The following is a 25,423-nucleotide window of genomic DNA, read 5'->3' as shown; positions in this document are numbered from 1 at the left end:
AGCCACGCAAATCAATGTAATTCTAAAGTACAGCTGATTTGTACACGCATTTTGTACAGTCATTAAAATGTGGTCATCATTAAACTTACCTAAAAAAACTTGTATCTGGACAGCAAAGTAAGCTGTAATATAGGGAAAAGAAAAAAAAAGTATAGCAGATTAAGCTAGTCATATATGATTAGAGTTGCTTTTTGCTATAATAGAGAATCGGACTGATGGGGAACAGAGCAAAATGTCAATAAGTCTTCTGATTTCCTTTTAAACTAGTTTAATCGCAGCTTTATCATTCCTTTACAATGAGAAGTTTGGCTTTGTTAAAAATAATGATAGTGTCGATGGCTTACCTTTCAAAAAGAACTTCGATTGAAATATGCATGTTTTACTGGCGTCTTGTACTTTTGAGCTTTTAATAATAAAAAGTAGTTGTAGTAAAGCGTTTTTACTTCATGCCTTCACCAGCACCAGTCGACGTTAAAGGAGTTTACATGCACACGAAGGCTCACACAATACTAGAAAACACACAGACGGTCATACAACGGCCTGTTAAAAGTGAGTAAAACTCATCGCGCACGAAAGTAATTTTAACCCCTCCCCCAATATGCAATGTCAATCAATGAGACGTCCAGCTCGCCAACAGGTATTAGTATTACTTCCATCCTAGAAAGCCTTCGCCCATTGACGCGGTGCTAGAATCAGGATCTGCTGGAGGATTACCGGGCTGGACAATAAATAGCACATGTTAAGGCCAGACCGCCCACACGTGTCCTTTATATTTCATAATTGTAACTACAAAACTATTTTCAAAAATTTCATTTCTTAACATAGGAACAGAAAAAGGTAGTTTAAAGATTTGAGCTTTTTCCCGCATGTGACTTTCTTTTAAAAATCGAAGGCAGCATGAGTGCAATTTCTCGTCTGTGCCAAGCCTTTGGTGACACTGAAGTTATTTTATACGCGACACTTACAGGGCTCTATTGACCAGGTGTATCAGTGCGAAGCGAGCTTTGCTGCTTTTTTGCATTCGAGGAAAAAAGTAACAATCTCAGGCCGTTAAGTTGGCAATAGTGTTAAAATATTTCTATATGCAGATATAGCACAAAGTTTGGTGTTTAACCCAACAATGGTGTGAAAGTATCGTAAACGAGAGCGTGAATGGTAATCAAGCGTGTAGGGGTGTGTGTGTGCGCGCGCGTTTATGTCTTTGTGTACCCTAATGCGCACATGTCGATGTGAAGACAAAGATTATTATTCCTTATCTTATATCTCTATTTCTTGAAAACCTCACACACACACACACCTGCTAGACGGAGCTAGGCGGCGTATTTTATCTTTTTTTTTTGATACTTCTTCAGAACAAAAAAAAACAGCTATAGGTTATCGCAATGTCATCATGCTTTACTACTGCATCTTTGCCTCATGTTACTAGATAAAATCAGCCCACACTTGAGAACAAAAAGGAATATGGATGAAAAAAAAAAATAAAACAAGAAAAAGAGAACAAAGCGAATGATAAAATGAAAAAATGAAAGGGGAAACACCATGGTTCTTTCTCTCACACACATATTACTCTAATGTATGTGTACCACCTGCATAAAGAAATAAAGCAATCTTTATTCCTTCGTTAATTTTCCTCCCTCCTCCTTCTCTCTGTTTTAGTTAAAACCTACCACATAATCAGGTAAAGCTTAGGAGTGGTTTAGTTTACTTTTAACAGCGTATTTTCTTGTTAGTTTTCAGACAATACATGCTGTGGCTGATCTGAAAGAACGCCATATTTTCTCACCCATAAAGTAAACTTCCACATTTCCATCGGGGAACAACAGTTTTAATCCTAGCTGTTATCGCACCGCCGTAAGAAATAGAGAACACAGACAAGAAAAGGAGAAGAAATTGTGGCGTAAGGGGAGATAACTGATGAAAATGACAAGAAATAAAACTTTGTTCGTGACTCTCTCTTTCTCACTCACACAGTCAATGAAGCCACACATATTCCATGTCACTAATTTATTCCTTGGAAAAACTCTTACCTTCCTAAACACTAACAATCACCATCATCATCATCAATCATCATCATCATTAACTGGCACTGGCCAGACCCGGATAAAGCCTATCCTCCCGTGGCACTAATGACGATTATACCCATGATCCCTTTTTTTACGTTCGCCATCAAGTTCTTTTTCTCATTTACTCTTCCGCCTTTTCTGGATTTCGTAAAATAGTGTCAATAAACAACACATCATGAGTGGCTCTTTACAAAGCACAGGGGCTGCATTCAGAGGATACCAGCGACTCCTTTTTCAACATTCAACTGGTGTCCATGTAACCGGCTTGAAAGAATCTAATCTGCCCTTAAGAGTACTGTGGAGGAAGGCCAACGCAGAGGTGATCAGTGGACTGGTCGTATCGAACGCCTCACCATCGCTGAAGAATGGCCAGAGTGGCGTCTGCCCATATGTTTTCATTAACGACTGGTACTACTCAAGGGACTAATGAATGTATTATTATTGTTGTTGTTGTTGTTATTGTTGTTGTTGTTGACACTGGATTTCACTGTCTATCCCTGAGATATCAATCAGGACATATCTTGGTCACATTTTTCTCTTTTATATTTAATAATTTCCTGGCAGTCATTAAACATGTACTTGGCACAGTTTAAACAGCAGTCTATTTTTCAAGTGTCAAACAAAGTAGTTTGTCCCCAAAAAATAGATTCATAGTTCAGGAATCTTTTTAATAAAAATATAATTATATTTCGCAATTATTGCAAAAGTCAGATTTCCAAAAACCAGAAGTATATAGTCAATCTTTTATACTGTTCTTACACTTTTGTTCCTATATTCTATACAGCGTTCTTCCTCCTTTTCAAATTTTACAAATTTACTTAATGCGCAAAAATTTTATTGTTTCAATGTCAAAACAAATACAAAACAAATATAAATCGGATCCTGATTGCTTTTAAAAAGAATAAGTTTGTCCCTATGCTATAACACAAAATGTAAAACTTTTGAAATGATGCGTTCTTGCCGGTAAATGTTTTGTAAGGAAACTTAAAAGGAATGAAATTGTCGGTATGTTATAACAGAGAAAAATATAGAATTTTTAAATGAGTTCTTGTATATAAATGTTTCGTTAAGTAAACTAATTAATTTGGCTTAAATTATAAGAGCAACAGATACCCAAACAAACTCTCAATAAGCTCCATTTGAACTATTTACATTTTCAGTATGCTATTGTTAGTTTTCAACTCAGTTTTAAACATCACTCATTAAAACTTTTGTCAATGTAAGAGAGACTAAGCTGTAACTGCTTTAAGTTTCGTTCCTCTTCAACACGGTTCCACTTCTCTAGCAAAAAGTTAAAGGTGTACAGAAAAGGATTTAAAGCTGAGTTAAGTGGCAACACAAAGATCGCAATAGCCACACTCGCCTCACTGGGAACGGGGAATCCCAAATCAGCCAAAATGCTGGCCATTCCGACTGGAAACCAGCACAAGAAGTCAGACACCACCACCGTGGCAAGGCGGCGAGCTATGATAACATCATTCGATTTCCTAGCCATGTTTCCCTTCATGGAATTCACTCGGATTGACCAGTAAATGCAGATTTGGCCAAACGCTATAATAAAAAACAACACCATGTTTAAGATGATCATAATGTCTATAGAGTAGCTACGACCTCTAAACAGTTTCCTTGTTATGGGGAGCGGGATACAGATGGCATTTTGTCCATAAAACTCCCAGTCAGAGAAAGACGGCAACAGAGGAACAGCGGCCAGTGTAAAGCCCACAGCCCAGGCCAGTCCACACGCCCACGAGGCTGACCAGCGCTCAAAGCGGAATTTACTGAAAGGAAAGCGCAGAACAATGAAACGGTCGATGGTTATGAGACAGATGATCAAAGTCGACACCTCGCTGGACATGAAGGACAGGAAGCCGGCCACTTTGCAGGTCGTGCTGTCTCTCCATTGGAGGTCATGCCATAAATAGATTGACCGGTAGGTCTCGTCTGCTACCCCTAATATGGCCAGATACACGCCCATGACAAAATCAGATACGTTGAGGTTAGTAACAAAAACACTGAAACCTAAAGCAGAAGAGTTCTTTTGAAGAAATTGTCTAAACAAAAAGCTCCCAGCATTCCCAGTAATTGACAAAACACAGAAGAGCCACAGGAACACGCGGTACACGTCGGATCTCAAAAGATCATCACACGACGAAATTTCATCCACAGGAGCGAAACAGGAACCAGCCTCAAAGTGATCTGGAAGGTTCTGTTGACAGCAAAGCTTATAATTTTCAGAATAGACCGTGTGGAGATATCTTGCAGTCTTTAAAACTTCTCGAGGAAATATCTTCAGAGGATTATTTCTCATGTCAAGTTTTGTTAGACGTACCATGTGGCTAAAACCATTATCTGATATTGTTTGAACCGGACTAAATGACATATTTAAAACTTGCACGTTTGAAAGATTAACAAAAGTTTTGCTGTCAAATATCGTTAGTAATGTGCGACTTATGTCTACGGTCTCAAGAGTTTTTTGTAAATAGGGAAAACCGCTATTCAGCAATTAACAAGGATTTTCAGCTAAGACGCAACACTTTAAGTTGTTTAGTAATGCAAAGGATTAAAGTCAAAAGTAGTTATATAGTTATCGCTAAGATCTAAAGTCTGAAGGTTTTTTTTTTTGGGGGGGGTAGATAAACTGATGGGAAAAAAAACAGATGTCAGTGCACACAAACGTAGACGATCCAAATAAGATACAAATTAGACGTGAAGTTGTTCAGGGTCATACCTGACTGACAGCGTCGAGGTAGCGTAGCTCGGGAAAGTTTTCTGACGAAAATGGTTTGTTACAGACGAATGCCAGACCCTGACAAAAACACTCACTAGGACAGTTCAGTCCACAGAACGTCTCATCGTCGTGTTGCGGACACTGTGGCCAGCCGTCGCACACGTTGTCGGGATGGACACAAACACGTGATCCACGACAGCGATAGAAGCCCGGACACGTGTATCGCTGACAGTCCTCCTCGTCCTCATGGGAGGGACAGTCGTAACAACCGTTACAGCGCACGTACACGGCAGACAGTAAGCCGACTCACCTGCACACCGAAGTGCGTTTGTGACATGGCTCAGAAGGTGCGAGAGGTACTTGGTAAAAATCACCTTCACCGTCAAAGTAAACTACGCGGGAGGAAACAATCTGATTCTTTCCGGATTTCTATAGAAGTATCCAAAGGTGCAATATCGTCCGACCGTCCCAGCAGTCTGTATACATATCACAAAAGCTCTTGTAGGGAATGCACTGTCCGTTACGACATGTAAACTCGTGGCACTTACTGTTGTGCTTACAAAAGTGTTCGTCAGACCCATCTACGCAGTCCTCTCTGAAATCGCACACTAGACTGTAAGGCAAGCTAGAAAGTTGTTCGGCACAAATAAACATTTGTGTTTCGACTGAAGAACCCAAAACATCTTTACTTTGGCAGGTCAATGGCAGGGTATCTGTTCCGCAAACACTGTTTGGATCGCACAATAAAAACGAGTGTGTCACGTGACCTAAAGGACAGTAAGTAATAGAGACTTTCGTATTGTTCCAAATTATAGAAGATTTTATGTCTGAAACATGAAGTGAATCCCGTAGGAAATGTATTTCGAGCAGAACGTCATATTCACACACAACTTTTTTTAATTTGATTAACGAGCATTCCATTAATATCGAACGATGCGGATAGTACGAGTCGTAAAAGACACAGACCTTTCTAGAGAGATCCACAAAATATGTCTGTGTAGTATTTGTTTCGTAAGCAACTGTTGTATCACTCCACATAAACGCATATCTGTAGTATTTTGGCCAACTTGTGTCGGATGTTTTCAAGCCAATTAGAACCATGTTGTGATGTTTGCTAAATTGAAACATTCCAGTGAACGCTTCCCATTCTTGCTTAGTTTTTATATTAGCTACGTGTCTTCCAAACTTTCTACACTCTTTATCTAAAAACTTCTCTTTGTACAATTTACTATTTTGCATTAAGTAGCACTTTGTACCCGCTGCAACAGAACCCTTACAGGCGGGACTGCTGAATGGACACTGTGGACCCTCGTCCTCTCCTCCATAGCACTCCGACTCCAGGTTGCACTCCAGGTGTTGTTTAAACGCATTGTAGTACGATACTGAACAATCCCACAGACCGCTGTCCAAACGTCGAGGGCTTTGAGATGAAGGGTGAAAGGTGAAAATCACTTTGCTTCCAATCCTGCAGTTTCTCTCTTCTTTAAAATGAAGAAGTATGTTTCTTTGAACTAGTATTGGGCCCGCGGTTAGAGGAGTCAACCTTTCTAAAAGTATTAATGATCCGGTTTCATTAATTGTGTATACAGCTATTAAATCTTTCTTGCGATAGGTAGAAATCATCAATTTCTTGAAACTGTACTTCTGAAAAGCTGATCATCGCTGCGTGACCATCGGGAGCAGTAATCTGCTGCGTGGCATTAGTGCCACAGATGTACTGCATATTATCTTCCAAGCCATGTGATGTCACATAACCAGATGTGGGTGACGTAAAGACTATCGGAAGGGTATACAAAAGGTCTTTTACCACTGCCTCCAAATGTACTTGAAATTCCACAGTAACGGATGTGTTTTGCAGACTGTCTTAAAGAAGAAGGTTTGCTGTTGAGATCACTTACTGCGACTACCCTCGTCTCTTAATGGTTGCACAGGTATTCACTTCATTGCACTGAGTAGAGTTGTTGATGGCAGTGACAGTGACTTCGATGGAGCACGGATCCAAAAGGAAAAAAACATAATGACACTATATTGTCTTCTGTACTTCGATGGACCGAAGTGCATTCAGGTACAGACCTGGAAACGTTGTGCCCTCCCGATATTCCGTAGATCAAACCTTTTCGACTGAAAAAGCGAAAGGTGGAGTTGTGTCCGCATTCATTAATATTCAGATGAAATATCTCTAGGTCTTCAATACTTGATGTTGTCTTCGATATTTTACTACTCCACTTTCCTGAGAAATTGGCATCTGGATAACATGAGTGGCTCAATGATACCATCAATATCGTCCATAGAACGTTATTTTGTTGCAAGTACATTTGGCTGTATATTTTGTATTCGTTGTTCTGTCTCAACCAGCGTCTTTTCGTGGCAATAATCATTCCAATAAATCGAGAAAGCTGGGTTGAAGACATTAACCTGTATGTAGCTTTCTCCTTTTTGTCTTCTCTTAATTTGCTAACTTCTAATATGGATCATTACGTTTTCTTTTGTTGAAATGTAAGAATAGTAAGTTTTATAAGCGGGTAGCCGAATCCTTTCAGTACTACATTCACTACGCTCCTGACGCAAAGTTTAACAGATCCCAGACTATTAGAACCTGTACTAACAATTTACTGGTTTCAGAGACGGCATGTTCTCTCAAAAAGCTTGTGAATATTTTATTTTATCCATTATATACTATAACCAAAAGACCATTTTTTTTTAAAAAAAGTCTTTAGCGCCAGATAATTTTGCTCTAGTACTCATAAGTACTCATAATTCCCTTTTAATAAATTTTGAAAATGTTATCTTTAAATGCTTTTGTCTATGAAAACACTGTTACTCTGTATCGTAGGATATGTTTGACGTACTACTTATTTAAACGTATTATCAAAGATCTGACGTTAACACACAAATAACAAAAACTGCTATAAGCACGCTTGCGTTTAACAGCTACTTTTAAATGGCTACACAACAAAGTGGTTAAATGAGTAAAATAAGCAGAAAAAAAGAAGTCTAGAGTTTACGGTTCTCTAAAAAAAAGTTAAGCTCATTGTCGCTAGTTTATTTTGTATATTAATGTGAGTATCCGACTTCATATTTTTAAAATCTGAAAAGTTCAGGCCTTTCCGAACAAGAACAATAATATCCACAGCAACAGTTTCATCATCACCTGTTCATTTCCTTCTGGCACACGGATTGTAGCAGAGACGGCAGATGCGCATACCAGAGGAACGCAAATTCAACTTACATGAGTATCACACATCAATTCTTGGACATGTATGTTAAATTTCGGAGGTACTAAGTAAGTCATATTTAATGAAATCTGTTTTAAAAAGTCTACATCTTACACACATGTGCCATTTAAGGAATTAACGGTGAACTATCAGAAATATGTTTTGGTTTCACTGATATATGCATCCATTCTGAACAGAGCACTCTCAGAGCAATATTTCATTTGTAAAAGTCCTCCATTTTTAAAAAAAAACTTGAGCTGCTGATAAATTAAATGTGACAAGAGGCGATGTGTGAAGGAACACGTAAATATTTTTGCTGTTACGAAAACTATTTCTTAGTGTTAATCGTATTTCAAGTACATTGTTTAAAAATTAAAACAAAATATTAAACTCTTAAAAGTCTTTCCTCGTAATATTATTGATGCATACATTTTCATTCATCTGATAAAAGTTATGTAGTATTCATTTTTCCTTAAAGGCTGGAACTAAATTGTTAATTGTGGTAAAAAAAAGAACCGCGTGGTGTGTGTGTGCATTTTCAATACTGCATGTGAATTTTGACTGCATGAAATAAACTTTCCAATCACCTTAACAATATAAGATGCTCGAAGGAAATTTTAATATAAAAAAACGGATAACACAGCAAAGCTCTGACTTGAACTTAATTTAAAAACTTAGATAACATTTTCTGAAATACATACTATTATTCTTTATGTAAGATTGTATTAATCAAGTATGTCATCAAATTTCAGTTCTTGGGTAAAATCGCTTTCTTCTTGTATTATGTGCACAAATAAAATGTCTGTGACGTTTAAATAAGAAAAATATATTTTGTGTATGTCTGTGTGTGGTGTGTGTGTGTCTGTGTGGGGGGCTTTTAAGTGCTTGTGTGTGAATTTTTTGCAGTTGTGTGTGTGTGTAGATATATATAAACATGATTTAAAGCTTTGACTAGTTTCCTTTTAATTGTATTTAACCAGTCATGACGATGTTTGTTCGTAGCATTTAAATATCAGTATTTGGTGTTAGTCCTCACCTGTGGTATAAAAGTGGTTAGCAATCACCAGAACGTATTGTAAACTTCGTACACAGAATTGTTACTAGGTTTCAAAGAACTACTCTTCATAAAAGTCTCTCTTTCCTTTCACTGTGTAGTCCAGTGTTTCCCCTTTCACGAAACCAAGAGATATTGAAAGTCAGAGCCAAAGCCGGACATAAATGATGATACTATTGAAAAGAAGAATGTTTTGCATCAACAGACATTGGATTTGCAAATATTTTCTGCTGGCTATGTCTCTGGAGTTAGGCTGTAGGCCGGGTGTCCGCTTGACGATTTGTTCTCAGATACGAACAGCAGAAACACACGTTACGCTGAACACGTTGTCGTTTTTTGCAAATAACACATTTTCGCTGGTCCGAAACAACTTCCTAAGACTTACACTCCAAGACACTTTTGCTGTTTCCACAAAAGTTATTCCTACTCATCAATGGATCTTGTTGAATAGGAACAATTTCACGTATAAAAACAACCAAGGTGACTATTATGGTGTACCGCAAGTGCTCGAGCAAAGCAAATCAGAAGAATTATACGAAGTCCGAGAGGACAAATGCTTGAGAGAAAAAGTCATCACCTTTTCAGGTGAGTCTGGCGTTATCCACTTCTCTTTCAACACAACAAACCGTCGCGGGCGATCTCTGCCTTACTGCACATTTAAAATTTGTCGTTTCTGGAGGAAAGTATGTCCAAGCCACGCTAGACTACAGCAGACAAATGGAGAGAGTTTCCATCAAAGCTTCAGAAGATCCCAATTTTAAAGATCCTCTGACTACTCATAGTTTCGAAGCCCGCTATTTTCCGATGTTGCTGAGTAGCACACTACCACTTCTTTTTCGCGAATCATAATGTCACGAAGCATCAGTGAACTCAAGCTACGGTTTGCTGCAATGACAAAAGACTTGCGAATGATGTTACCTCTTTTTTTCACGTCTCCTATTTCAGGCTAGTGACTACATGGGGTTTCGATGACAACAGAAGACACAATTGTCTTATGAACGCTTCTCGCACTGTTTATGTTCCACTCAGCCATGTGGTTATGGTAAAGTTTTTCCTATCTGGACATTCCGCCCAAATATTATTTCCTGCACAATGGCTTTAATTTTCAGCTGTATACAATTGAAGGCAATGGAACCTTTATAAAAAGGATTGAAATCTGCATAAATTCCATAACACCGGCCTTAGTTCTGGACCATTCTGTCCAAGTTCGTTTCTTCACAGAAATATGTGAAGGGAGAGGTTTCAAAATGATCTTTACATTTCATCCTGATCCATGAAGCGCCAGCCAGGCGTGACGGCGATTTGTGGGACTGTTCTGTCCCCCACTATAATACATTCAAACAACACGTGGAATGTAACCTGATGGTGGAGTGCCAAGGAGGAGAAGACGAGGGTCCTCACTGTCCCTACAGCAGTCCCGCCTGTAACGGCTCTGTTGCAATAGGAAACAACTGCTACGTTTCTTTAAAATCCAAACAGTTCTCCGCTTGGTCGTCGGGAAGTCGGGAATGCAGAAACAGAGGGGGTAACCTCGCTAGTGTAAAGACTGATAAGGAATGGGATGCCTTAAAGAAAATTTACCAGTTTGAAAAGTCGCCAGTAAATATGTACATAGGCTTGAGCACGTACGATGGTACTTTACCTCCTAAGTACAAGAAAGTCTTGGTCTGGTCAGACGGTACTGTAGCTTATAATTATAATTATCTGCTCTTAGATAGGTTTGCTAATATATATAATTCCTTATGTTTTATTTTAGATTTGTATTCTCCACATTTCTTAAGAGAATTTTGCACTCAAGAAAGCAGAAGTAGTATTCCGTTGTGTGAATTTTCTGTCACAAAGCCTCAGCCTCAGATGTCTGTAGTGATGCCACTCATGAATAAAAACTACCTCACAAAAATCAATAACAGCAACTACGTGTGGTGTCCTGACGGCCACTTTACTTTTGACTTCCTGTCATGTGACGAATCCAGCAAGTGTGGTTCACAATCGTTTCTACTGAATTGTGAGACATCGATGGCGGGCAAAAGATCTGTTATCACTGCCATGTTTATGTGCCTTCATTCTAGTCAAACTCTGCACTTTAGCCTCGTGTGTGACTTTAGACCAGACTGCCTGGATGGATCTGACGAGAACTTTTGTAGTCGAGACTATAATTGTACTGGATTCACGTGTCTTAACGGTCAGTGTGTGGATTCTCATAAACTGTGTGATGTTAACAGAGACTGTTGGGATGGCTCAGACGAAGACTGTGTTGTTTTTCGAACATGGAATATTAACTTGACAAGTTTTGCGTACCCACCAGCAGTAATAGACTTTGATCAGCAAACTGATGTCACCTACAAAGAACTTAACTCATCTGACTCATGCCCTGAAATGCACTTCCGGTGTCCACCTGAGGGTTATTGTCTACCTGTGTACGTGCGGTGTAACGGCGTGTACGACTGCCCTTATCACGAGGACGAGGAAGACTGTGCGAGTTACACGTGTCCAGGTTTCTACAGGTGTCGCGCCTCCACCGTGTGCGTGCACGTGGACCACATGTGTGACGGCCGACCACAGTGTCCACAACACGACGACGAACTGTTCTGTGAGCTCAGCTGCCCTCAAGGCTGTGTTTGTCAGGGTCTGGCGTTCGTGTGCTCAGAGAAATTCAATATGCAGAAATTCCCTGCTATGCGTTATTTAGATGCCAGTGGCTCTGGAATGACAACACGAGATTTGAGTCCAAGCATTAACCTTGTGTGGCTTAGTCTAGCTGCCTGTAAACTTCAAATTCTTTCTAACATGTCCCTCCCTAGTCTTCAAACACTCGACTTGAGTGACAACCTTATAAGATCGCTTGACATGTCGTATTTCATGCAGTTTAAAAATCTTCGTGTTCTTCGACTTGCAGGAAATCCCTTGCAGTCCTTGTTTACCAGTAACGTGCCAGGTAATTCCGCACTGACGTATTTAGATGTGTCCCGAACATTTTTAAAGATACTTGAATGTGATGTGCTCTCGAGTTTTCCTAATGTCCAAGTTCTGAATTTCTCGTTTAGTCTCGTAAAATCTCTAAGTTCGGACTGTTTCCGATACACTCAAAGACTGATCGAGTTAGATATGAGAGGAAGCGACATCAAACATATTCACAACGAGACACTTAGACCTCTGACCTCACTGCGGCTCATGCATGTCAGCTACTACACCCTTTGCTGCAAAGAATTTCTACCAGATACTAAAAATTTGCGTTGTTTCTCGCCCTTTGATGCTCTATCTTCTTGTGATAATCTTTTGCGTTTAAGATCTCTTAATGTTGTTATTTGGATTTTGTTTGTCCTTTCATTTGTCGGAAACATCTGTTGTGGTCTCTACACAATCTTCATCGATAAAGAAAACGTTGGCTTTGCCTTTCCGTTTTTGATAATAAATTTTAACATCTCGGATCTACTAATGGCTATTTATCTGCTAGTAATCGGAATCGTAGATGAGGTGTATCGAGATCGTTACGTTTGGCATGAACAATCGTGGACAAGTGGATATCTTTGTCAGATTGTCGGCTTTCTGTACTTCCTGTCTTCTGAGGTGTCTATTCTTACTCTTTTGCTGATGACAATAGAAAGACTATTGGTAACTAAGTTTCAGGTTTACATTTTCGAGGCTCTTTAGTGATCATTGCTTGTTCTTGCACTTGGATAGTTGGTCTTGTTCTCTCTGTTCTACCATTCTTACTTTCTTCAAGTCAGTTCGATTTGTACAGACATAATTCCGTTTGTACACCTCTACCGTTACACAAAGGTGACTTTATCTTGTGGCCGAATTTTTTCGGTGTAATTATTACTCTCAATGTCATCTTAAGTCTGACAGCTGACCTATTCTATGCTGGCAATGTGTGTAGTATTTCAGTGTGTATTTCTGACCACTCGGTCCAAACAAAGACTAGAGAAAAGACCTTAATTCGCCGATTAACCCTTCTGCTGGTCACAAAAACTTTGTCTTGTTTACTCCTGAGTGTAATTGGGGTCACGACCCAAATGGAAATGTCCTACCCTCGTGACGTCATCAGCTCTCTAACGTTGCTGGTCTACCCGTTAAATTCTTCCACAAACCCTCTTTTGTACGCCATTAGTATTCATCGTGAAGCGACAAGAAAATCTCAGAGACTGCGCTTGCTGAAGTTGTTGCAGTCTCGCTGCCAAAAGACACAGAAAAAAAGATGTCCTCAGCTGTAGTAAAACAACATACTTTTAGGAAATTGTTTCGCGCTACAAAAGAACTTCTCATTTCTTTTAAGATAAATTTAAGTCTTCTGTCATGGCTCATATAGTTACCTAAAGTCCATTTTAAAACTGTAAAGCGAGAATCCAATATAGTTGTTGCTCATATTTGTAGAGGTCGGTTTCTTGTAGGTCGACTGTAGGTGTACAAGTATAAAACATGAAATCACGAGTGAGGCACTGTCGAACGGATTCGTAAGTCTTGCAGTAGAGGCCATGAGCGGATATTTCCTTTCGACTGCACAGCGCAGCACATCTGACATCCACGCTGCAGTACGAAACGGCACAGCGCGCAGGCGCTAGCTAACTGCAGCACATTGCCGATCTCTTTCCAACTGCACTGCTCCATCACTTGTGATGATGCACCTTGCCCACTCGTCTTCAGCTCGAAGGAACAAATGTATTTCTTATGCGATATTTTGACTGGTTGGGTTTTAGTCATGTAGCAGCATTAAGCTTAGTTTTACTACTGGAGTGAAGTTTTATCATCTTTCGTGGCATCTCATTGAGCCCGTATCTTTATTTTGCCTCCTCCCACATTGAATTAAATGTGTTTAATGTTTCTATACAGACTATACATTATCGCAACGGATTTCATCAGTTATTTTAGATGTGTTTTCTCATTCAAATAAAACTAAAAAATATGTATTTTATAGACTATGTGTTTTACTTTGATGAATGTCTGTCGACAATAAATGAGTTTGAAGATTTTAATTCGTCAAAACTATTACAATTTGTAGTTATGTATGTTTAAAATTATCTTTTAATTTAACACTTTGCGAACGATTTTGAATAGTTTTGGGTAGTTTAAAATCTATATCTAGTTCAGTGTCTTTACTTCGATTTTGTGGGAAAATACCAATAGATCATAGAAGAATACAGGAATGAATAATAAAGGCGCTTAGAGAGTTTAATTAAAACGAAAGAACGAACGAAACAATGAATGAAATAAGAAGAGATACATTTAAAGATAAAGTAAGTTAAAGCATGCTATCTTAAATATTAATGATAATCGATGATTTACCGCACATAATTCGAAACAAGTACTTTTATAAAACGCATATCCCATTTTCTTTCTACGTCACCTTTTGCTCGCATATATCATTTACTTAATTTAATTAAATAAATTCATTTCATCTACTGTGTAGCCGAAAGGCTATGTGAGTTGTGTGCTTCCCGCAGGGTTCACATCACTAGAGCCAGAGCACTGTACTGCCCACTCCTTTGCACACGCTTTCCGTTCACTTTATGGAGCACAGGGTTAGCAACCGTGATCGTGAAACAGGTAATCATAGGTATTTAAATTCTGCATACAAAACTAACAGTAAATGGAAATCAACCACTCAGTCACCTGTTAAGAGTCTCTAACTTTTTCAGAATATTACACGCCTTTGATCGTTCTTAAAAATCCAATATATATATACACACTGTATATATATATATACAAAGTATATATAACAGTAGTTGACGGCTTCCAGACCTGATCATCAACAATGACAAGAAGTAAGTCGTCAAGGGATAATAATTTCACCAAATGTTAATGAGATAATGGAGACATTTAGTCAGACATACGTATAGATGAGAAAGACTTTTTTAAGGCAGTAACGATTCATTCCTCTAATTCTACAATCAGGATACAAAAATTAACTTCCCAAGCGCGTGCGCGAGATTTGTTACCGGCCCAAGGTCAACAGTAGTAAATTCCGACTGGTCCAGCTTCCTAACTCTAAACACAAGAGAGAATGACAGACAGCTGCAACTTGCTTGTAACTTGTGCATTAAAATAGACAGTCTGGCAGACATCTGTAACTTGTTTATCATAATAGACATAATAGTCTGACAGAAAGCAGTAATTTGTTATCAAGAGTCATGTCTGCTGTCACGGAATACACAAAGGTGATGTTGTTCAACATTGCTTTGTTTTTCGCGAGGAGAGAAGCACTTCGGCAGCTATGTTTGTATGGCCACTCAGTGGGCGCTGTGGTCTGGATTCTCCTACTACTACAGTAAATCAAGCGTGTCTGTTCATGACACACTCTTAGAATGAAGAAAGAGGATATAAACAGTGAGACACGATTTCCCCTTACTTCTTTATCCTGCGTGTAAAACTTTTAGCCATTATGATAAGGAAAGTCAAAACTATAGGTGTTAAACTTAGTAGCACAGAGCGGAAAATATTGCAGATTATACAGAACTAACCTTGATAGTTAACAAAATATCAATAATAAAAGATTAAAAAAATTAAGATGGCTAAAAGTTAGAATAATTCATAAGATTTTATGAACAAATGTGACATTGGTGAGCATGAGTATAGCACAAGAGGAGCTTTGTGATTATTGTAGAGGTGAGAGAGATACCATTTAATATATTTTTTATTTAATATATATATTTAATATATATAACAGGGCTTCTGCTTACGCAAAAAATTGCGTACAGTACGCATTAAAAGTTCGGAGGACCCCTTCAATTTTCGTCAATGGGGTCCCCTTCAAATTTGGGCGAAGAACAAGGACCCCTTAAAAATCTGAAGAAGGGGTCCCTGGGACCCCAAAGCATTTAGCCTTAGCAGAAGCCCTGATATAATATATAATTTATTTAATATATGCATTTATTTCTTTAGATTCTGGAAAGTTCTAAAGTCTTATAATATAAAAGAAAGATGTATGAAAGCTAAACCAGTGAATTTTTGTTAACATCTTGTAGTTTTAGAATGTACCAACGGTTTTTGACGATTTTAGTGCTTGCTAAACAACAGATCTACTCACGTAAAATAAAAAAGACAAATCATCAATGCACCCATTTATTCAAATCTTGAAACACAAAGATAACTTTGAAAAATTCAATGCGATATCAAAACTTTGACTAGCAGTTATTTTCTTCCAAACGTTTAATAGCGTCATATGATAACTAGGAATAGGGCTATAGTGTTGGTGCTACACTACTGCTTCCTCCACCAGTCGAGCGGACGCGCTAGTAAACAGACTGTCATAAGGTGGAATGGGTAAGTAAGGGGATGAGTTAGCGGTTGAGATGGCGTTGCGACGGCGACACAGTAGTCGGCCTTTGGTGGTACTGGACCGTTGGTTGGACAGAAGGCCAGGAAGTCTCAGCACTGCTTATTTCCCCTGGAATCAGTACAGTAGGCCTGTGAAGCGCGGACCGGTTACGTCACGACGGACATGGCGCAGGATGCGGTCGGAATGCGTGACGGCATTTGTCGTTACAGGAGATCTCTCAGAGAAGGAGAGAGCAGCGGTCACAATACGTCCGTTAATTGTAAGGCCGCAGTACACATAGAGCAGGACAACAGCGCTACCTTTTATTGCCACCCACTGGACACAGGTAGTCAATAGGGAGCCAGACGGGATGGTGCCGCAGTCGCAGACCGCGTTACTAGTAAGGAGGGGTAAGAAAGGGGGTGCAGTTTGGGCAGGAATAAGTCAAAGTGACCACCTATTTATCGTGTATTAGCTACGTAGTGATTGGATGTATCTATTTAGAGGAATGGTCGGAAGAAAGTCTGTAGGATGCTGACCAATCACGAGAGAGAATGATCCTCGCAGATAAGGATTTAACATTGTGATTGGCGAAGAATCGTGGTCTTCACACTGGGCTCTCGAGGAGGAAGGTTGTAACAGAGATCTGCTCGAGACTGTTCAGTTTCTCCGCTATGAGTATGTCTGGTAATCGTGACCGCTTCAGCCCAACTTAATAGGTGTGTAAGACCCACTCTATCACAGAGTGCACAACTCTTTATCACCAGTATCTATTTGGTCTAAAACAGTACAAGCTAAGGTTGGTCCTTGTTAAGCTCTGTTAAGCTCGAGCCAGAAGTCCGACCTAGAGGGACGAGAGGGACACGTGGTGGCGCACGGCAGTGCCAGTCTCTGCGCTCGTGAAGGAGGTCGCGACGATCGACGGAGTGACATCAGACATTGGTAACATCGGAGGGCCATCCACGTGGCAAGAGACTGTGTGAAGAGATCAGTGGCGAGTGTGTGTTACACGAGTGAAATATGTTATGTGTAGTAGTTAAGGCTATTGGTGGCTCACGATATCTGGACTAGGGATAGAAAATAACGGGATCGCCTAGGGAACAGCCATATTTTGGAATATTTGAAATTGTATAACCATGTTAATTATTTGGAAAACTATCGATTGTTAATAATCTCTTTATCACACTAAATTGTCTTGTGTTTGTTATTGAGGATGCGCACTGGGTGCTCGGAGTCAAAGTATTATTAGCAATTTAGTGTAAGTGTGCGCGTTCGGTAAATGTCAGCGTGAATTGGTAGTGTCGAAGGTATGATGATCCTGAGGCAACGGCAATCGCAACCTCTGACCATCTTCGCGTACTCATTCCACTGAGTTCACGACAGATAGATTCAATGATTTTACCCTTTTCATGACCTATATATTCAGATTTATAATACATCTAACTATATGTTTTTATGTACTTTTTTATGTTTCGAGAGACTGCTATGCCACTGCAAAACTTATCTTCAAACATGAATAAGAAATAACAATAAAACAGTTACTGGAAAAATCACTCGAAAATCACCCTTATTTGTAGAATTCAAGTGGTGTCAGATGGACTGGTTCCGCTTTCCACTCTACAACCACTCAGGACATAAAGGTGACCAGATAAGGAACTGTTTCAGGTGAAACAGTGGACTGGTCGAGCACGACATTTCCCTATCGCCGAGGAAAAGGCTATGTCGGGCCTTCGTCGCGACTGTCCACATGTTCTGCCTAACTAGTGACGGTACCCGTCAAGGGTCTAACCAATAAATTGTTATTACTGTAAATATTGAAGCTGGAATTCATTATTTATTTCTGAGTTATCATTAAGGTCATATATCTATCACATTGTTTTCTATGTGTATGAGTGATTGCTTCCTGGCAATCTTTGAAGATGTGCTTAGCTAATCTTAAACAGCCATGTGCACCACAAATTCCAAACAAAGTATTTAAGCCGCAAAAAGCAATGTAAATCGCGCCCACGTCCATACTGCATTGTAAAGTAAAAAAAACTTAAACTGTTTTAAAGAAAAGTATTTCTTTATAATGTTTTTCCTCAGTTCCGTTGGGGTTTTTTTTCCAAAAACGAGATTAAGAGATTTCAAAGAGTAACAGTTACTAATACTTGCTTTAAATAAGAACAATTCAAACGATCTGAGCTAACTACAGAAGCAATAAAGTACTGTGTTCTTATTTTTCAAAAGAGAGGCTTAGCTGTAATTGGCTTAAAATCCTTTGCTCTTCAACACGATTTAACTTCTCGAGCAACAAAGTAAAGGTGTACAAAAAAGGATTTATAGCTGAGTTTAGTGGCAACACAAAGATGGCAATAGCCACACTCGCTTCACTAGGAACGGGGAATCCCAAATCAGCCAAAATACTGGCCATTCCGACTGGAAACCAGCACAAGAAGTCAGACACTACGACAGTTGCAAGGCGGCGAGCTATGATAACATCATTCGATTTCCTAGCCATGTTTCCCTTCATGGAATTCACTCGGATTGACCAGTAAACGCAGATTTGGCCAAACGCTATAATAAAAAACAACACCATGTTTAAGATGATCATAATGTCTATAGAGTAGCTACGACCTCTAAACAGTTTCCTTGTTATGGGGAGCGGGATACAGATAGCATTTTGTCCATAAAACTCCCAGTCAGAGAGAGACGGCAACAGAGGAACAGCAGCCAGTGTAAAGCCCACAGCCCAGGCCAGTCCACACGCCACGAGGCTGACCAGCGCTCAAAGCGGAATTTACTGAACGGAAAGCGCAGAACGATGAAACGGTCGATGGTGATGAGACAGATGATCAAAGTCGACACCTCGCTGGACATGAAGGACAGGAAGCCGGCCACTTTGCAGGTCGTGCTGTCTCTCCATTGGAGGTCGTGCCATAAATAGACTGACCGGTAGGTCTCGTCTGCTACACCTAATATGGCCAGATACACGCCCATGACAAAATCAGATACATTCAAGTTAGTAACAAAAACACTGAAACCTAAAGCAGAAGAGTTCTTTTGAAGAAACTGTCTAAACAAAAAGCTCCCAGCATTCCCGGTAATGGACAAAACACAGAAGAGCCACAGGAACACGCGGTACACGTCAGATCTCAACAGATCATCACACGACGAAATTTCATCCACAGGAGCGAAACAGGAACCAGCATCAAAGTGATCTGGAAGGTTCTGTTGACAGCAAAGCTTATAATTTTCAGAATAGACCGTGTGGAGATATCTTGCAGTCTTTAAAACTTCTCGAGGAAATATCTTCAGAGGATTATTTCTCATGTCAAGTTTTGTTAGACGTACCAGGTGGCTAAAACCCTCATCTGATATTGTTTGAACCGGACTAAATGACATATTTAAAACTTCCACGTTTGAAAGATTAACAAAAGTTTTGCTGTCAAATATCGTTAGTAATGTGCGACTTATGTCTACGGTCTCAAGAGTTTTTTGTAAATAGGGAAAACCGCTATTCAGCAAATTAACAAGGGGATTTCCAGCTAGACGCAACACCTTTAAGTTGTTTAGTAATGCAAAGGATTTAAAGTCAAAAGTAGTTATATAGTTATCGCTAAGATCTAAAGTCTGAAGGTTTGGTAGATAAGCTGATGGGACAGATGTCAGTGCACACAAACGTAGACCGATCCAAATAAGATACAAATTAGACGTGAAGTTGTTCAGGGTCATACCTGACTGACCAGCGTCGAGGTAGCGAAGCTCGAGAAAGTTTTCTGACGAAAATGGTTTGTTACAGACGAATGCCAGACCCTGACAAAAACACTCACTAGGACAGTTCAATCCACAGAACGTCTCATCGTCGTGTTGCGGACACTGTGGCCAGCCGTCGCACACGTTGTCGGGATGGACACAAACACGTGATCCACGACAGCGATAGAAGCCCGGACACGTGTATCGCTGACAGTCCTCCTCGTCCTCGTGGGAGGGACAGTCGTACACACCGTTACAGCGCACGTACACGGGCAGACAGTAAGCCGACTCGCCTGCACACCGGAAGTGCGTTTGTGGACATGGCTCAGAAGGTGCGAGAGGTACTTGGTAAAAATCACCTTCACCGTCAAAGTAAACTACCGCGGGAGGAAACAGTCTGATTCTTTCCGGATATCTATAGAAGTATCCAAAGGTGCAATATTCGTCCGACCCGTCCCAGCAGTCTGTATACATATCACAAAAGCTCTTGTAGGGAATGCACTGTCCGTTACGACAAGTAAACTCGTGGCACTTACTGTTGTGCTTACAAAAGTGTTCGTCAGACCCATCTACGCAGTCCTCTTTGAAATCGCACACGAGACTGTAAGGCAAGCTAGAAAGTTGTTCGGCACAAATAAACATTTGTGTTTCGATTGAAGAACCCAAAACATCTTTACTTTGGCAGGTCAATGGCAGGGTATCTGTTCCGCAAACACTGTTTGGATCACACAATAAAAACGAGTGTGTCACGTGACCTAAAGGACAGTAAATAATAGAAACTTTCGTATTGTTCCAAATTGTAAAGGATTTTATGTCCGAGGCATGCAGTGGATCCGCTAGGAAATGTATTTCGAGCGGACTGTCATATTCACACACAACTTTGTTAATGTCAGTTAAAAAGCATTCCATTAATATCGAGCGATGAGGATAGTACGAGTCGTAAAAGACACAGACCTTTCTAGAGAGATCCACAAAATATGTCTGTGTAGTATTTGTTTCGTAAGCAACTGTTGCATCACTCCACATAAACGCATATCTGTAGTATTTTGGCCAACTTGTGTCGGATGTTTTCAAGCCAATTAGAACCATGTTGTGATGTTTGCTAAATTGAAACATTTCAGTGAACGCTTCCCATTCTTGCTTAGATTTCATATTAGCTACGTGTCTTCCAAACTTTCTACACTCTTTATCTAAAAACTTCTCTTTGTACGATTTACTATTTTGTATTAAGTAGCACTTTGTACCCGCTGCAACAGAACCGTTACAGGCGGGACTGCTGAATGGACACTGTGGACCCTCGTCCTCTCCTCCATAGCACTCCGACTCCAGGTTGCACTCCAGGTGTTGTTTAAACGCATTGTAGTACGATACTGAACAATCCCACAGCCCGCTGTCTAAACGTCGAGGGCTTTGAGATGAGGGGTGAAAGGTGAAAATCACTTTGCTTCCAAGGCTGAAGGTTCTATCTTCTTTAAAATAAAGAAGTATGTTTCTTTCAACGAGTATTGGGCCTTTTTCTAGGGGATCAAGTCTTTCTAAAAGGATTAATGATCCGGTTTCATTAATTTTGTATACGGCCATTACAATTCCATGCGATAGGTAGGAAATAGCCAATTCTTTAAGCCGTACTTCTGAAAAGCTGATCATTGCTACGTGACCATCGGGAGCAGTAATCTGCCGTGGCATTAGTGCCACAGATGTACTGCTTATTATCTTCAAAGCCATGTGATGTCACATAACCAGATGTGGGTGACGTAAAGACTATCGGAAGGGTATACAAAAGGTCTTTTACCACTGCCTCCAAATGTACTTGAAATTCCACAGTGACTGATGTGTTTTGCAGACTGTCTTTAAAGAAGAAGGTTTGCTGTTGAGATCACTTACTGCGACTACCCTGCGTCTCTTAATGGCTTTGCACAGGTATTCGATTCATTGCACTGAGTAGAGTTGTTGATGGCAGTGACAGTGACTTCGATGGAGCACGGATCCAAAAGGAAAAAAACATAACTTGACACGATATAGTCTTTTGGTACTTCGATGGACCAAGTGCATTCAGGGACAGACCTGGAAACGTTGTGCCCTCCCGATATTCCGTAGATCAAACCTTTTCGACTGAAAAAGCGAAAGGTGGAGTTGTGTCCGCATTCATTAATATTCAGATGAAATATCTCTAGGTCTTCAATGCTTTGTTTTGTATCAGATATTTTACTACTCAATTTAGTTAATGTTCCTGAGTAATTGTCATCTGGATAACATGAGTTGATTAATGAGAATAGTAATACCGTCACTAACGCTATTTTTTGTTGCGAATGCATTCGAGAATGAGATATTGCATTCTCTCTGTTGCAGGAGTAGAAGCAGGAAATCATTCTAAACGTCAATTTCAAAACGACTTAAAGGTTTTCTATTTGCAGTAGCAGTTTTAGTCGGACCTGTCTATGGTTTGCAGAGGTTCCGAATTTTATGTTCAGTTCTACCGCTTTTGAAACCTGTAACTCACGACACGTACGACATGGCTGTATAGTTTGACTTGTTGGTCGGTTTATTTGTCTCTAAAGAAATCAGCATTTTTTAGTAATAATCAAATGTAATAAACTACTATAATAATTGATGATCTCGATAAACAACTTTATTTTTAATGGCTACTAAATAAACTAGTTACGTGAGTGAACTCATTACGTAAAAAACGTATAAAAAAAATAACGAAATAAAGTATAAAAAATCTGTATAGCTTACAGAGTTCATCAAAAGCGATGTTCATGTCTAGAGTTCTAAAGCGCGAAAAAAGATTTGTTTTACTTTGTTTTTTACTATATATTTTTCTAGAATGTCGCTTTAAATTCGTTTAAAACTTTAATAGTGTAGACCTTTGTGAATTAAATTGTCTCCACACCTAAGATTTTCTGTTCATTTCCTTCTCCACAGAATTTGTAACAGAAATGGCAGATGCACAAACCGGCTGAACGCAAACTCAACGTACATGAGTATCACACATTCAATCATGGACATGAATGCCCGAATTTTAGAGGTATAAAGTAAGGTACCTTTTAACGAAGTCTCTATTACAAATCTATTTACATTCTATTTAAGGAATGCACGGTGAACTAATATTTTACCCAGTAAGAAACCACTTGCAGATGTGTTGATTCTACTTTTATAGGCACCTGATATGAACGGGGCACACCCAGAGCAATATTTCATTTGTCCTCTTCCATTTGTGAAATCGAGCTTCATATAAATTAACTGTGACAACAAGTGTCTGAAATATCTAGAAGACACGCACAAATGTTGAAAAATTATTTATGTTTAATCCTTTTTCAGGTATATTGATTGAACACTAAAAACAGTAAACTTGTTAACGCTTTATTTCTGCGATATTGAAATGTTTAAGCATTAATTTGTTTTTATTGGAGGCTACTAGATAAATTTTTTCCTCTTATAAAAGAGCTTAAGCATTTTTATGCCGATAATTACAATTATAAAAGCTTAAACTTATTTTAGAAAATTTTGAAAAAGCACCTAATAATTTTTTTAATCTAAAAATTGAGGACTAAATTTAAAACGTAGAGAACGTTCCAAAGTTTTTAAAAATATTTTTCAATTCATACTGTTTCTTATCCTTATCGGTTTCTACTTTTGTAGTGTACTATCAACTTTTAATTCTTGGTAAAAAAAATATTTTGCTCTTGTATTTTGTGCACAAATAAAGTCGACTATATTTATGATGTAATTAGAACTATATTTCTTGTGTACGTATATCTGTGTATATATGTGTGTGTGAGCGCCTCACTTTCTTTTCAGTTTTGCGGGATTTATTTATCTAAGTAAATTATTTATAGTTTTTGCTCGATTCCGTTCAATTTGTTCTTAACTGTTTCGACTATATCTTAGCGTTTAAAAGTCAGTCTTTACTATCAGTCCGGACATGTGGTGTAAAAGTGACTACTGCAGTACTCCAAGTCTTACTGTCTTAATTATGTAAAAAGAAATTTTGTTTTTAAAATTATCTTCAAATAAAAACATACACAAAATTAATTAAATTACTCTTTTTTTTAAAAAAAAAGTTTTCTTACCTGCCACATAAATAGTCTAGTCTTCTCTTTTATAAACCAAGAAGGCAATAGCTGCACCCGGCCATAAACAAAAAGCGAATTGCCAAATAAGATGTTTTGCATAAAAAGACATTGGCTTTTCCAATATTTTCTGCTGGCTATGTCTCTGGAGTTAGGCTGTAGGCAAGGTGTCCGCCTGATGATTTGTTTTCAGACAGAAACAGTAGAAACTCTTGTAACGCCGACCAATAACACATTATCTTCTTTCGTAAATAACACATTTGATTTCGTCCGAAACGACTTCAAAAATGTTACACTCCAGGACTCTTCTGTTGTTTCCAGTTCAAAAGATCACAACGATGTCACAAAAGTTATTCCTACTCATCAATGGATCTTGTTGAATATGAACAATTTCACGTATAAAAACCAACCAAGGTGACTATTATGGTGTACCGCAAGTGCGCGAGCAAAGCAAATCAGAAGAAGTATACGAACTCCGAGAGGACAAGTGCTTGAGAGAAAAAGTCATCACCTTTTCAGCTGAGTCTGGCGTTATCCGCGTCTCTTTCAACACAACAAACAGCCCATGGCAAATCGCTGCCTTACTGCACATTTAAAATTGTCGTTTCAGGAAGAAAGTATGTCCAAGCCACGCTAGACTACAGCAGACAAATGGAGAGAGTTTCCATCAAAGCTTCAGAAGATCCCAATTTTAAAGACCCTCTGACTACTCATAGTTTCGAAGCCCGCTATTTTCCGATGTTGCTGAGTGGCACTAATCACATCTTTTTCCGAATCACAATGTCACGAAGTATCAGTGAACTAAAGCTACGGTTTACTGCCAACGACAAAGACTTGCGAATGATGTTACCTCTTTTTTTCACGTCTCCTACTTCAGGCTACGTGACTACATGGGGTTTCGATGACAACAGAAGACACAATTGTCTTATGAACGCTTCTCGCACTGTTTATGTTCCACTCAGCCATGTGGTTATGGTAAGTTTTTCCTATCTGGACATTCACGCCCAAATATTATATTCCTGCAAATGGCTTTTATTCAGCTGTATACAATTGAAGGCAATGGAACCTTTATAAAAATGATTGAAATCTGCATAAATTCCATAACACCGGCCTTAGTTCTGGACCATTCTGTCCAAGTTCGTTTCTTCACAAAAATATGTGAAGGGAGAGGTTTCAAAATGATCTTTACATTTCATCCTGATCATGAAGCGCCAGCCAAGCGTGACGGTGATTTGTGGGACTGTTCTGTCCCCCACTATAATACATTCAAACAACACCTGGACTGTAACCTGATGGTGGA

The 25,423-nt window shown here is 39.2% G+C and overlaps 2 protein-coding genes across 2 annotated transcripts; both read right to left on the bottom strand.

Moving 5' to 3' along the window:
• Positions 1 to 3,258: 3,258 nt before the first annotated feature.
• Positions 3,259 to 4,395, bottom strand: LOC112568549 (G-protein coupled receptor GRL101-like). The gene has a single exon (XM_025245875.1). It carries the CDS (start codon positions 4,393 to 4,395, stop codon positions 3,259 to 3,261), a length of 1,137 nt encoding a protein of 378 aa, XP_025101660.1.
• Positions 4,396 to 18,530: 14,135 nt separating this feature from the next.
• Positions 18,531 to 19,699, bottom strand: LOC112568547 (G-protein coupled receptor GRL101-like). Its single transcript, XM_025245872.1, has 2 exons — positions 19,104 to 19,699; positions 18,531 to 19,071 (listed from the first exon to the last, which is right to left on the bottom strand). The coding sequence occupies exons 1-2, from the start codon at positions 19,697 to 19,699 to the stop codon at positions 18,531 to 18,533; spliced, it is 1,137 nt and encodes a 378-aa protein (XP_025101657.1).
• Positions 19,700 to 25,423: the final 5,724 nt, after the last annotated feature.

The sequence above is a fragment of the Pomacea canaliculata genome, linkage group LG7 (assembly GCF_003073045.1).
Source record: "Pomacea canaliculata isolate SZHN2017 linkage group LG7, ASM307304v1, whole genome shotgun sequence".
In the NCBI taxonomy this organism is placed as follows: domain Eukaryota; kingdom Metazoa; phylum Mollusca; class Gastropoda; order Architaenioglossa; family Ampullariidae; genus Pomacea; species Pomacea canaliculata.
Note: the sequence above shows the minus strand (reverse complement) of the source record. Positions and strands in the feature narration are given on the sequence as shown.